Source organism: Salvelinus namaycush, chromosome 31 (genome assembly GCF_016432855.1).
Source record: "Salvelinus namaycush isolate Seneca chromosome 31, SaNama_1.0, whole genome shotgun sequence".
Taxonomy (NCBI): Eukaryota; Metazoa; Chordata; class Actinopteri; order Salmoniformes; family Salmonidae; genus Salvelinus; species Salvelinus namaycush.
This window is the reverse complement of record NC_052337.1, coordinates 42,955,704-42,970,391: the sequence shown is the minus strand read 5'-3', so window position 1 is coordinate 42,970,391 and position 14,688 is coordinate 42,955,704. Positions and strand designations below refer to the sequence as shown.

The 14,688-nt window shown below is 44.2% G+C and overlaps 1 protein-coding gene across 4 annotated transcripts in view; it reads right to left on the bottom strand.

Annotated features, from left to right (window-relative positions):
- The window catches only part of LOC120026363 (rab GTPase-activating protein 1-like), a 137,853-nt gene that overhangs the window by 25,429 nt on the left and 97,736 nt on the right, over positions 1–14,688 (bottom strand). For 3 of the 4 annotated variants that reach the window (XM_038971203.1, XM_038971204.1, XM_038971206.1), the window contains 4 exons: positions 14,111–14,236; positions 13,665–13,808; positions 11,836–11,877; positions 11,436–11,564 (listed from right to left, as the gene is read on the bottom strand). In XM_038971203.1, coding sequence (XP_038827131.1) covers positions 11,436–11,564; positions 11,836–11,877; positions 13,665–13,808; positions 14,111–14,236 — 441 coding nt within the window. Of the gene's footprint in view, positions 1–11,435; positions 11,565–11,835; positions 11,878–13,664; positions 13,809–13,985; positions 14,073–14,110; positions 14,237–14,688 lie in introns of those variants that run through there. The other variant, XM_038971207.1, reaches the window with a different exon arrangement.

Sequence of the window (14,688 nt, the reverse complement as noted above, 5' to 3'; positions counted from 1 at the left end):
TAACAAGAAATTTACGGAGTGGTTGAAAAACGAGTTTAAATGACTCCAACCTAAGTTTATGTAAACTTCCGACTTCAACTGTAGATGACCTGGAGCCAGTGGGTTTGGCGACGAATATGAAGCGAGGGCCAGCCAACGAGAGCATACAGGTTGCAGTGATGGGTAGTATATGGGGCTTTGGTGACAAAACAGATGGCACTGTGATAGACTGCATCCAATTTGCTGAGTATAGTGTTGGAGGCTATTTTGTAAATGACATCACCAAAGTCAAGGATCGGCAGGATAGTCAGTTTTACGAGGATATGTTTGGCAGCATGAGTGAAGCTCGTCTGGAGGTTTGTTAACACAGTGTCCAAAGAAGGGCCAGAAGTATACAGAATGGTGTCGTCTGCGTAGAGGTGAATCAGAGAATCACCAGCAGTAAGAGCAACATCATTGATGTATACAGAAAAAAGAGTCGGCCTGAGAATTGAACCCTGTGGCACCCCCATAGAAACTGTCAGGCCCTCTGATTTGAAACATTGAACTCTGTCTGAGAAGTAGTTGGTGAACCAGGCGAGGCAGTCATTTGAGAAACCAAGGCTGTTGAGTCTGCCGATAAGAATGCTGTGATTGACAGATTCGATTTAATGAGGAGTCCGTCATAGAAAGCAAATGACGGACTCCTCATTAAATCTGTGTATTACTCCAAAACTCAGTTGTCCTGGGTCTACACAACACTACCAGGACCTAGGATCAAGGCAGACACTCAAGTTTTTTAATACTATATCGCTTAACACATTGATGAAAATAGTCATGCCTCTAAACCTTCAAGCTGCATACTGGACCCTATTCCAACTAAACTACTGAAAGAGTTGCTTCCTGTGCTTGGCCCTCCTATGTTGAACATAATAAATGTCTCCCTATCCACCGGATGTGTACCAAACTCACTAAAAGTGGCAGTAATAAAGCCTCTCTAGAAAAAGCCAAACCTTGACCCAGAAAATATAAAAAACTATAGGCCTATATGGAATCTCCCATTCCTCTGAACATGTTCTGAAAAAGCTGTTGCGCAACAACTCACTGCCTTCCTGAAGACAAACAATGTATATGAAACGCTTCAGTCTGGTTTTAGACCCGATCATAGCACTGAGACTGCACTCGTGAAGATGGTAAAACATTTTAATGGCGTCAGAGCAAGGCTCTGCATCTGTCCTCGTGCTCCTAGACCTTAGTGTTGCTTTTGATACCATCGATCACCACTTTCTTTTGGAGAGATTGGAAACCCAAATTGGTCAACACGGACAAGTTCTGGCCTGGTTTAGATCTTATCTGTCGGAAAGATATCAGTTTGTCTCTGTGGATGGTTTGTCCTCTGACAAATCAACTGTATATGTCGGTGTTCCTCAAGGTTCCGTTTTAGAACCACTTTTGTTTTCACATTATATTTGACCTCTTGGTGATGTCATTCGGAAACATAATAACTTTCACTGCTATGCAGACGATACCCAGCTGTACATTTCGATGAAACATGGTGAAGCCCCAAAATTGCCTCCCTGGAAGCCTGTGTTTCAGACATAAGGAAGTGGATGGCGGCAATTTTTACTTTTAAACTCGGACAAAACAGAGAAGCTAGTTCTAGGTCCCAAGAAACAAAGAGATCTTCTGTTAGATCTGACAATTTATCTTGATCGTTGTACAGTCGTCTCAAATAAAACTGAAGGACCTCGGCGTTACTCTGGACCCTGATCTCTCTTTTGACAAACATATCAAGACTGTTTCAAGGACAGCTTTTTTCCCCATCTACATAACATTGCAAAGATTATGCAGAAGAATGTATCCATGCTTTTGTCACTTTTAGATGAGACTACTGCAATGCTCTACTTTCCAGCTACCCGGTTAAAGAACTAAAACTTCAGTTAGTGCTAAACACGTCTGCTAGAATCTTGAGTAGAACCAAATAATTTGATTATATTACTCCAGTGCTAGCCTCTGCTGCTGGCTTCCTGTTTAGGCTAGGGCTGATTAAGGTTTTACTACTAATCTACAAAGCATTACATGGGCTTCCTCCTACCTATCTTTCCAATTTGGCCCTGCCGTACATATCTACACATACGCTATGGTCACAAGACGCAGGCCTCCGTATTGTCCCTGGAATTTCTAAGCAAATACCTGACGGCAGGGCTTTCTCCTATAGAGCTAATTTTTTATGGAATGGTCTGCCTATCCATGTGAGAGACGCAGACTCGGTCTCAAACTTTAAGTCTTTACTGAAGACTCATCTCTTCAGTAGGTCCTATGATTGAGTGTAGAAAGGCACTGGAGCAACGAACCGCCCTTGCTGTCTCTACCTGACTGGCTCCCCTCTCTCCACTGGGATTCTCTCCCTCTAACCCTATTACGGGGGCTGAGTCACTGGCTTACTGGTGCTCTTCCGTGCCGTCCCTAGGACGGGTGCGTCACTTGAGTGGCTTGAGTCACTGATGTGATCTTCCTGTCCGGGTTGGCGCCCCCCTTGGGTTCGTGCCATGGGGGAGATCTTCGTGGGCTATACTCGGCCTTGCCTCAGGGTAGTAAGTTGGTGGTTGAAGATATCCCTCTCGTGGTGTGGGGGCTGCGCTTTGGCAAAGTGGGTGGGGTTATATCCTGCCTGGTTGGCCCTGTCCGGGGGTATCGTCTGTTATATCTGGAGTATTTCTCCTGTCTTATCCGGTGTCCTGGTGAATTTAAGTATGCTTCCTCTAATTCTCTCTGTCTCTCTTTCGCTTGGAGGACCTGAGCCCTAGGACCATGCCTCAGGACTACCTGGCCTGATGACTCCTTGCTGTCCCCAGAACACCTGGTTGTGCTGCTGCTCCAGATTCAACTGTTCTGCCTGTGGCTATGGAACCCTGAACTGTTCACCGGACGTGCTACCTTGTCCAGGGACCTGCTGTTTTCAATTCTCTCTCTCTCTACCGCACCTGCTGTCTCTAACTCTGAATGATTGGCTATGAAAAGCCAACTGACATTAACTCCTGAGGTGCTGACCTGTTGCACCCTCTACAACAACTGTGCTTATTATTATTTGACCCTGCTGATCATCTATGAACGTTTGAACATCTTGGCCATGTACTGTTATAATCTCCACCAAGCACAGCCAGAAGAGGACTGGCCACCCCTCAGAACTTGGTTCCTCTCTAGGTTTCTTCCTAGGTTCGTGCCTTTCTAGAGAGTTTTTCCTAGCCACTGTGCTTCTACATCTGTATTGCTTGCTGTTTGGTATTTTAGGCTGGGTTTCTGTATAGCACTTTGTGACATCGACTGATGTAAGAAGGGCTTTATAATTAACTTTGATTGATTGACTTAAGTTAGCCGTACATGGCTAGCTAGCAAGCAAAGGATAAGAAAGTTGCCAGCCAGTATGGCAATGAAACATTTAGAACGAATGACTGGGTCGCGTCCATTGATACAGAACAAAAAGACTGAACGACTGGGTCGTGTCTCTGGCAACCAAACCGATAGAACGAACAACCAGCCGGCTTGGGAAGCAACCATAGATTTGAGTCGGGGCTATATCTTGTGGAAGGATGAAATAGTTTGAATAAATGTATCAAAATAAAGTGAATGAAAATATGTAAATCATTATTTGAATATGTTGGTAAGCGGTGTATAAAAGTGATAATGCCCTTGAAACCGTTTTTTGGAAGATATATTGACACAGTTTTCCGAACCCTCAACTTCGTCTCGGGCACACCCGTGCCAATATTTCCTCCAAACACCGGCTTCTCTGGCATTATCACTTAAATAAACTGCTTACCAATGTAATTAGAACAGTAAAAATAAAATGTTTTGTAATACCTGTGGTATAGAATCTCCTATACCACAGCTTTCAGACAATATATATATATACACAGTACCAGTCAAAAGTTTGGACACACCTACTCATTCAAGCGTTTCTCTTTATTTTTACAATTTTCTACATTGTAGAATAGTAGTGAAGACATCAACACTATGAAATAACACACCTACAATCATGTAGTAACAAAGACAAGTTAAATATTTTTTATTTGAGATTCTTCAAAGTAGCCACCCTTTGCCTTGATGACAGCTTTGCACACTCTTGACATTCTCTCAACCAGCTTTTCCGAAAGTCTTGAAGGAGTTCCCACATATGCTGAGCACTTGCTGGCTGCTTTTCCTTCACTCTGCAGTCCAACTCATCCCAAACCATCTCAATTGGGTTGAAGACTGGTGATTGTGGAGGTCAGGTCATCTGTTGCAGCACTCCATCACTCGCCTTCTTGGTCAAAATGTCCTTACACAGCCTGGAGATGTGTTGGGTCATTGTCCTGTTGAAAAACAAATGATAGTCCCACTAAGCGCAAACCAGCTGGGATGGCGTATCGCTGCAGAATGCTGTAGTAGCCATGCTGGTTAAGTGTGCCTTGAATTTTAAATAAATCACAGACAGTGTCACCCGCAAAGCAACCCCACACCATATCACACTTCCTCCTCCATGCTTCACGGTGGGAACCACACATGTGGAGATCATCCGTTCACCTACTCTGCGTCTCACAAAGACATGGCGGTAGGAACCAAAAATATCACATTTGGACTCATCAGACCAAAGGACAGATTTCCACCGGTCTAATGTCCATTGCTTGTGTTTCTTGGCCAAAATAAGTCTCTTCATCTTATTGGTGTCCTTTAGTAGTGGTTTCTTTGCAGTAAATCGACCATGAAGGCCTGATTCACACAGTCTCTGAACAATTGATGTTGAGATGTGTCTGTTACTTGAACTCTGTAAAGCATTTATTTGGGCTGCAATCTGAGGTGGTTAACTCTAATGAACTTATCCTCTGCAGCAGAAATAACTCTGGGTCTTCCTTTCCTGTGGCGGTCTTCATGAGAGCCAGTTTCATCATCGCGCTTGATGGTTTTTGTGACTGCATTTGAAGAAACTTTCAAATTTCTTTAAATTTTCCACATTGACTGACCTTCATGTCTTAAAGTAATGACGGACTGTCGTTTCTCTTCACTTATTTGATCTGTTCTTGCCATAATATGGACTTGGTCTTTTACCAAATAGAGCTATCTTCTGTATACCACCCCTACCTTGTCACAACACAACTGATTGGCTCAAATGGATTAAGAAGGTAAGAAATTCCACAAATGAACTTTTAACAAGGCACACGTTTTAATTTAAATGCATTCCAGGTGACTACCTCATGAAGCTGGTTGAGAGAATGCCAAGAGTGTGCAAAGCTGTCATCAAGGCAAAGGGGAAGCTACTTTGAAGAATCTAAAATATATTTAGATTTGTTTAATACTTTTTTGGTTACTACTTGATGTGTTATTTAATAGTTTTGATGTCTTCACTATTATTCTACTATGTAGAAAATAATAAAAAATTAAGAAAAACCCTTTGAATGAGTAGGTGTATCAAAACTTTTGTCTGGTACTGTATACCACGGCTTTCAGCCAATCAGCATTCAGAGCTCGAACCACCCAGTTTATAATTTGATTTTCATTATAACAAGCTAATAGGAGGACTGATGGTTTGGTTAGCTAAGCCAGCAAGTATGTTTGTTTGGTAACCAAGGCAACTACTGTAGCTATCTAGCTAGTAAACTTGCTAGCTACTTCAGTGGATGTTATCACATTTCTACCGCATATTAATACATTTCTAGCGGCAAATTTGTGAAATTATTGCCGGGATAATCAGGTTAATGTTAAGCTGATGGATGAAACGTACAAGAAGCATACTGTGTGACTGTGATTCAGCACTGTGTAAGGGATAATCAACTTGGCACTCTATGGGGAAAAAATGCAACTTCGTGGAAGGTTAGTGCTACTACGCTATGCATAGCGCGCACACCTTCCACGGCGTGCATTATAGAACGCATAGCCCCTCGTTGCTGATCCCTTACATAGTGCTGAATCACAGTCATACAGTACTGTAGGCTTCCTGGTCCTTCCATCCATCAGCTTAAAATGATCTTTATTGGAGTATATAAAATGCTCTATTACAACAAAGCCCCCATTTTAATAGAGGTAATCAATAACTTGCCAGTAGAAAGGAGAGACACGTTTGCATCCTGTTAGCTTCATACAGCCTTTCTTTAGCTAGTGAAAGAGACTAAATTGGGTCTGAACTCTCTTACGGTTTAGGTGATTCTACTACAGTAGCCTGCCTCCCTTATCAACACAAAAACTGAAGACAAAACAAGGCAAGAGCAAACATCAAACTACCACTTGCACTAATACAATCATGTGATTGTGTATAGTGTTTATAAACACAGTGTAATTGTGTGCATTTTACGGTGACTATAGCCTACCGTTTATGCATTCTAATGGCCGACGCGCTTCTTGTGGTTACTTTTTTTTCTTCTTCATGACAAACACTCAAAAGAATTTGCTGGGATCCATCTCTTTTAAATAATTGCCATCAAAACGTTAGTATTTTCCCGAGATTTAATTTAGGAATGTTGCACAGTGCAGCAATCACCTGTGTGAGGAGTTGTGAGTTCTTGCCACCCGACAGTTGACATTCAGCTGATAAACGACATAGGCCTAGCTCATGAACAGCTTCGGGAATTAGTCCAATTTTTAAACAATTATAGACTTATATGCCTAGACTACTGAAAAGCATTATTACAATATTCAAGTGACTTGTGAAGGCTAAATAATGTTAATGTCTTGACAAGCAAGAATTGATGGGCTTCTCGCCTCGTCTGAGACGTGTCTGGTGCGAGTATCCAGGACATAGCCTACTGAGGCGGGGCTCACTCGAGACGGAGGGAAGGCTTTGACATTCTTGCCTCCGCTTGGAAACAGCTAGTTGATAACAAGTGTGACGCGTCAGACGTCGGGATGATTGTGAAGGATTAAATAAATACAAGTATATCTTTTTTTGAAAATGTACTGGGCCAAGCGGCCATATGAAAGCTTGATTAACTGGCCCGGTGAGCTCGGCAGATGTTGCCTGGCCAGCGGACATCCCTGAATGTCGAGTCTCTATCAGGTAGCTGCAGCCCGGAAGTATTAGGTGTGTCGAAAGGAGTAAGTGTATGGAAAGCGAATCAGCTAATTGGGCAGATTTGTTGCCAGATTTGGTTTGCGTGGCTGATTGGGCTGCACACGAGTCGATAAACCTGTGTTGTGCCGAAAATCTCCCCCCTGCCAGAACCCCCCCCCCCCCCCCCCCCTTCTAATTTCCATAATTTTGTGACTAGAGTTAAATACTTTCTGTGGCCCACATCAGTCAAATACTTTCTGTAGAACAAATGTCACGTCAGGATAGACAACCGAAATTAATAATTAATGTATGTGTGTTATATTAAACATAGAGGAGGGAGTCAAATGTTGGCAAGCAATAAACATTTCAGAACAACTATAGCTGAATTATTATCCTTACACTTTCAAAAATGCTAGTCGAATAAGACATGAGAGAGACGACGAATTTTGGCAAAGAGATGTATTTATAGACGAATACAAAATTCAGTAGCGGATTTAGGTACGGGCGAAATGGGCAGCATCTTGCCGCCCCCGGGTGCGGACGCTGAAGGTGGGGTTCGCCCAGGGCGCCATACAAGCTAGAACCGCCACATACACTTGAAACAAAAAGCCAAACCGAAAACTGCAGACAAAAATGCTTTCTGCTACTAAGATCAGTGAAATGTAGGCTAGACTGGCAACGGAGTGAAGAGCAGAAATCTCAACTAGCAAACAAGTCGCAGCAATGAAATATGCGAAGGGGGGGAGGGGGATGCTGTCAGAGGGAAGATTTTCGGCACACCGGCAACTGTTGTTTCGACGTGCCTGCTGACAACTGAGATGTAGCCGGAGGTAGCTCATTTTTCCCTTCCATGATTTTATTTCAAGTAGTATAGCAGCCAGCCAACACAATAACACTAATATTTCTAACCATATAGATGTCACCTTGATACAAATCGCCTACTCAATGGGGGGAGAACGAATGGCAACAACACCGGGACACAGTGCCTTTCGCTCCCGCCTGCTAAGCACCACTGTCCAGCAACCGCGTGGGAAGTATAGCTACCTAGTAGTCAATATCAGGGTGACAGTCAAAGTAATCAAACGCATACAACGCATTATGTAACAGTACACGCAGCATGGTAGCTCAAATGTACGGTAGTTGCGTGGTAAGAAACGGAAGGAAAAAACACAGCTCCATCAAAACCTTCTAACCTATTCACCTCATTTTCGAACGTTGCTATGCGCACAGCCGAACAACGGAGGAGATGGATTCGAATTCCGCTTTTCTTCCGTATTGCAGAGCGCCAGTGGCAAACTTCACAGAGTAAATTATTTGAAAGAGTATATTTAGAGTATAAAAGTCGAATTATACCTACTAATTGGCTAGTTCTGTTGTGTCAGAGTTAAGGCCCGAGCCATCCACCAAGCCAACAACTATAATGATAAACGACTATAAACGTACGTAACTATAAAACGTTGGTGAGCATCCACACTAGAGGAACATGTATCGTTCTACAGTCCTACACCTGTCAATCAACTGATCGACGCATCCTATAAATGAATAAGGTGGTAACACGAGACCATTCATGAGGTCTCTAACGCACTCCTTCAGACCATTCAGTGCTTTCAGGGTGTGTTCATTGTCATAGTGACAACTGCAAACAATACTTCAATGTACATGTAGGCCTAATGAAAAATAATATAGTAACTTGTATTTAAATGTAGTAATTCAACAACAACCGTTTAGCCTGTGCATATCTTACAGCATGTCATTGCCTCATTGCTCAAGTGGTTTGCAAGTGATTTTCTAATGGTTTTAAACGTTTATAATAATAAATAAGTATGTATTCAAACCACGCTGCATATTGGTCCGATCCTTGCTCCTCCTCAGACGAGGAGGAAGACGAGCGTTACAAGAGGCCTGTAATTGTCATCATAGGTACACTTCAACTATGACAGACAAAATAAGAAAAAAAAATCCAGAAAATCACATTGTAGGATTTTTAAGATTTTGCAGATTATGGTGGAAAATAAGTATTTGGTCAATAACAAAAGTTTATCTCAATACTTTGTTATATAACCTTTGTTGGCAATGACAGAGGTCAAACGTTTTCTGTAAGTCTTCACAAGGTTTTCACACACTGTTGCTGGTATTTTGGCTCATTCCTCCATGCAGATCATCTCTAGAGCAGTGATGTTTTGGGGCTGATGCTGGGCAACACTGACTTTCAACTCCCTCCAAAGATTTTCTATGGGGTTGAGATCTGGAGACTGGCTAGGCCACTCCAGGACCTTGAAATGCTTCTTACGAAGCCACTCCTTCGTTGCCCGGGCGGTGTGTTTGGGATCATTGTCATGCTGAAAGACCCAGCCACGTTTCATCTTCAATGCCCTTGCTGATGGAAGGAGGTTTTCACTCAAAATCTTAAACGTTTTAATCCCTTCTTTTTCACTGTGCCCATCTCTGTATGTCCTGTGCAACTATTTGCAATGCACCGGTAACAATGTTATCATAACCGGTCAAAAGCGATCACACCAATGCACTTTCTCTCCTCAACTTTCCCCGGCATTCATTTGCTATGCTGTAGGCCTGTTTAACATTCAGCAATTAGCAAGAGCAAGTCTGCTTCTTCCACCAAATAGGCTAGTAGGCCTAGAATAAAACATGATCAAAATACATGTCCTATAGCTTTTGTAGCCTATAGCTTTTCCTGGTATTTCACAAGAAGAGGAATGGCCAACTGCGGAGAGGCTTGCGTAGCCTATAGCCTGTTGCGCACGGGAGCAGCTGGAAGAGAGAGAGGCTAGTGACGTGTAGCTGAAGTAAGAACCTAAATATTAGCTAGATATTAGGCCATTCATTAGCTAAATATTAGGGCTATAGGCTAAATATTTACTTGTCAAAGTGCAAGAAAATAAGTTGAAGAGATTATGAAATGGCAGATCTGTGGTGCGTTCCTCCAGGCTGGCACTCTGTTGTCCCCGGGCACGCACAACTCCGCTATTGATTAGGCCTGCATTTTTAGACAAGGACATTATTATACCTGGGCTACAACAACACAGTGCAATGAGGAATGTATTATTGCTATCAAGTGAATACACAATTATTGCCCATAGGCTGTAAACTTCAGTAATGTAGGCTAATTTGAATAACCGCTCACATGTCCTGTTTTGTTTCATGCTGAAACAACGGGTTTTGAGAGGCCAATAGTGGAGAGGCCAGGTACATAATTGCAAAACAGACCAATGAAGACAGACAGGATCGAGATATAGCCTAAATTAGAAGGTTATGCATATTAGCCCATATGCTCAATGTTAGGCGTAATACTGCAGTGAATATATCCAGTCAATTTACGCAGCAAAAAAATGAAACAGTTGATCAGATAACGAAATCATAGGCAGCTTACACTGTGCTCTCCTGAGGCTGCGCTGAGTGGGCTTCCTCATGCAGCTCGAAAAGTGACCCTATTGATTACGTTTTTTCGGGACAACAAATGTATCCTACCTAGGCTTCAACAACACAATGTAATGAAGAATGTAATTACTGTTTTCAAGTGAGTACAAAACTCTTGTCCAGGCTGAAAACTGCAGAGTATAACCACTCAAAAGCCTGTGCATATTCATTTAGAAATAACTGCATCTGATTTGGCAACCATTTGGATCAGTTATGCGTTTTTTTCTCGGCAGTTTAGCCTCAAAGGTCAAGGCACATTAGCAGGATAGTAATATGGTGCATTTTGTCATGATGTATCAGTTAACAGAAACATGCTAATGCAGGGATTTCTAGTGGCGCGCATATGAATTATGATAATGCGCGAGCATAGAGGAAGTTGTATGCCGTTTCCGCGTTTGGCTTCAGTGTTTTGAAAGCGTTTCGGAAATGAGGTGGATAGCAGAGCGCATTCGACATACCCACTCCTTCTCACACATCTACTCGCCCATTTTTAAGTCGCCATATTGGCATGCAGCTACCCCCTTCTCGTCTCTTTAGCTAATCCACTCGCAGTACTCCATGTCATGTGTCAGACAAAAACCGCCACCTGCTGGAGAAGACAGATTTTGAGCAGAGTTATCCCTCTCGAGTTTTCACTCTCCCTCTCTTCCTCTCTGGTGTGACTCACAAATTTCAGTTAATTACCATAGCTCCCGCCTTGGGCCAATCAGTGTAATTTTGTAAATGGCGGATATCTATGGCAAGACGCATCATTCACCCAAGTTTCGTCAAAATCGGGGCAAGTGCTGTCTGAGAATCCGTGTGGGATTAACGGACGGACGGGACGGACGACAACCTATCCAAAGCCCCCCCTGATTTCATCATGGGGGACAATTAAGTGACTGAATTAACCATGGTAAATTCAAACTAAGGAGAAAGCGACATGGTGGAGTTAGCCAGGGTAGGTTCAAAACGGCGGCAGTAGTGTCCATGGACAGCTAGTTTGGATACGCAGAATTTTAGGCAGTAAATAATGCAGTACCTTCATGCTGCAGGCCAGTTCCATAAGTTTCTTAGCGTTCTCCTCTGAGCGGTAGCGTTTGGGAACCGGGACTCGGAAGAACTTGAGCGCACCCTCAAAGTCAGTCGCCAGCAGGTCTTCTCTCGAGGTCTGGAAGAGGAGAGGAGGGACACAGTGAGGCAGAGAGAGACTTTTCTAGCCAAGAACCCCCTCACAGGAAAACCCTCTATAACATCACTGCTGCCAAGAGCACAGTAGGAACGGTGTGAGAAGAACGGTGTGTGTGTGTGTGTATGTGATTAGAATGAAATCGAAGCCTTGGCTCCATGTCTAAGCTTGTGGTGCGCCACTGTGGTAACACGGCCTCGTGACTGGCGGTTTGTGTGCGTGTGTGTATGTTTCCACAGAGGCAGCAACTCACCTTCAGGAGAGCCAGAGCCACATTGAAGATCACACTGATGCCCTGAGCGAGACAGAAGAGAAAATAAAGACTGAGTTATTGAACAGAGTAGAGGTAAGCGGGGAGAGGAAAGGCACGTGGGAGACTAGAAAGAAACAGAGGGAGAGGGTTGGTAGAGAGACAGAAAGCAGAGGAAGGTGAGAGTAGAAAGATAGTGGGAGAGGGTTAGGGGTAGACAGAGAAAGGGGGATTGAGTCCAGAAAGAGAGAAAGGAAGTGGGGGTAGAAAGACAGAATTAGAAGGGTAAATGGAGGAAGAGGGTCAGATGGGGCGAGTACAGTACAATACCTCACAGAGTAGCAGGTCTATGTGGAACATGTAGGGTTAGAACGAGGGGTTAGGGGTAGGGAGGGGGGTGAGGGTTAGAGGTTAGGGAGAGGGGTCAGGGATAGGGAGAGGGTTGAGGGAGAGAGGTATGGATGAGGTTTGAGGGAGAGAGGTGAGGGTTAGAGAGAGATGTGGGGGTTAGGGAGGGGGGTAAGGGGTTTGGGAGAGAGGTAAGGGGTTAGGGAGAGAGGTGAGGGTTAGGGGTTAGGGTTAAGGAGAGAGGTTAGGGAGGTGGGTGGGTGAGGGTTAGGGAAGGGGGTGAGGGTTTATATTTGTATTTATTATGGATCCCCATTAGTTCCTGCCAAGGCAGCAGCTACTCTTCCTGGATCCAGCAAAATGAAGGCAGGTTATACAATTTAAAAACATAACACATTCACAACACACTGTGTGCCCTCAGGCCCCTACTCCACCACTACCACATATCTACAGTACTAAATCCATGTGTATGTGTGTATATAGTGCGCATGTTATCGTGGGTGTGTGTATGCATGTGTCTGTGCCTTTGTTTGTGTTGCTTCACAGTCCCCGCTGTTCCATATAGTGTATTTTGATCTGTTCTTCCATTAAAGAACACCATCTGTGTTCTGTTAGAACAGGTAACTCTTTATCCACAATATAGCAGGGGGTGTAAAGCCATAACACATACGTTTTTCCAGCAGCAGACTATGATTAACAATGTCAAAAGCCGCACTGAAGTCTAACAAAGCAGCCCCCACAATCTTTTCATCATCAATTTCTCTAAGCCAATCATCAGTCATTTGTGTAAGTGCTGTGCTTGTAGAGTGTCCTTCCATATAAGCATGCTGAAAGTTTGTCGTCAACTTGTTTACTGTGAAATAGCATTGTATCTGGTCAAACACAATTCTTTCCAAAAGTTTACTACGGGTTGGTAACAGGCTGATTGGTCGGCTATTTGAGCCAGTAAAGGGGGCTTTACTTTTCTTGTTTAGCGGAATGACTTTTCCTTCCCTCCAGGTCTGAGGGCACATACTTTATAGTAGGCTTAAATTGAAGATGTGGCAATATCATCCCTATTACCCTCAGTAATTTTCCATCCAAGTTGTCAGACCCCGGTGGCTTGTCATTGATAGACAACAATCATTTTGTGGGGGGAGGATGTTAGGGAGGTGGTTGAGGGTTATGGAGGGGGGTTAGGGAGAGAGGTGAGTGTTAGGGAGAGGGGTGAGGGTTAGGGAGAGGGGTGAGGGTTAGGGAGATGGGTGAGAGTTAGGGAGATGGGTGAGGGTATAGGGAGAGGGTGAGGGAGAGGGGTGAGGGTTAGGGAGATGGGAGAGGGTGAGGGAGAGGGGCGAGGGTTAGGGAGAGGGGCGAGGGTTAGGGAGAGGGGCGAGGGTTAGGGAGAGGGGCGAGGGCTGAGGGTTATGGATGGAGGTTAGGGAGGGGGGCGAGGGTTAGGGAGAGAGTTGAGTGTATCGGGCTAGAGGGAGATAGACAGATACCTCACAGAGAAGCAGGTCTATGATGTGGAACACCATGTACAGGGGGAACTTGGCTGTGAAGAGCGTGAGGAACCACTGAGAGGCGTACATATGAGCCTCCAGACCCACGTTCAGGAAGTGGTTATACAAGTCCGGGATGTACTCCTAGTAGAGACAGAGAAAGAAAGAAACCGTTACCCGAAAGTAAGCATCAACAGCAGAAGTGTACTCCTGATACACAGAGAGACAGCAGAACAATTACTACAATAACAGTAGGTAGAGAAACACATAGAGAGTATCACACATTTGTTACATTTCAGTCACTTATCCAGAGCGACTTACAGTATTAAGTGGATAAATGTTTTACTTTAGCCCGTACTGGTCCCCCCGTGGGAATCGAACCCACAACTCGCCATTCTCCACCAACTGAGCAACACGGGACCAGCATGCACGCACGTCATCTCTACCTGCATGAGTCGCTCCAGCTGGAAGAACTTGCAGTGTAGATCCTCAAAGTTCTGCTTGAAGAGCTCCCTGAGTCCATAGTCAAACATGATCTTGACCAGGACACTAAAGGCCTGCTCCTCAGGCATCTAGACAGGGGTACAGAGAGAGAGAGTGTACATACAGTAGGTACATCAGAAATCACAAGCACACACTGTACGGGACCCACTGGTTGATGCTTATTTATAAAACCCTCTTAGGCCTCACTCCCCCCTATTTTGGGTTCCCGAGTGGCGCAGCGGTCTAACGCACTGCATCTCAGTGCTAGAGGCGTCACTACAGACCCTGGTTCGATTCCAGGCTGTATCACAACCGGGCGTGATTGGGAGTCCCATAGGGCGGCCGTAATTGTAAATAAGAATTTGTTCTTAACTGACTTGCCTAGTTTAAAAAAAGTTTTACAAATCTGAGATACCTACAGGACGTACTGTAGCCCTCATCCTCCACATACAAAACCCGTTCTGCCAGTCACATTCGGTTAAAGGTCTCCAAAGCACACACCTCCCTGGGTCGCTCGTCTTTTCAGTTCGCTGCAGCTAGT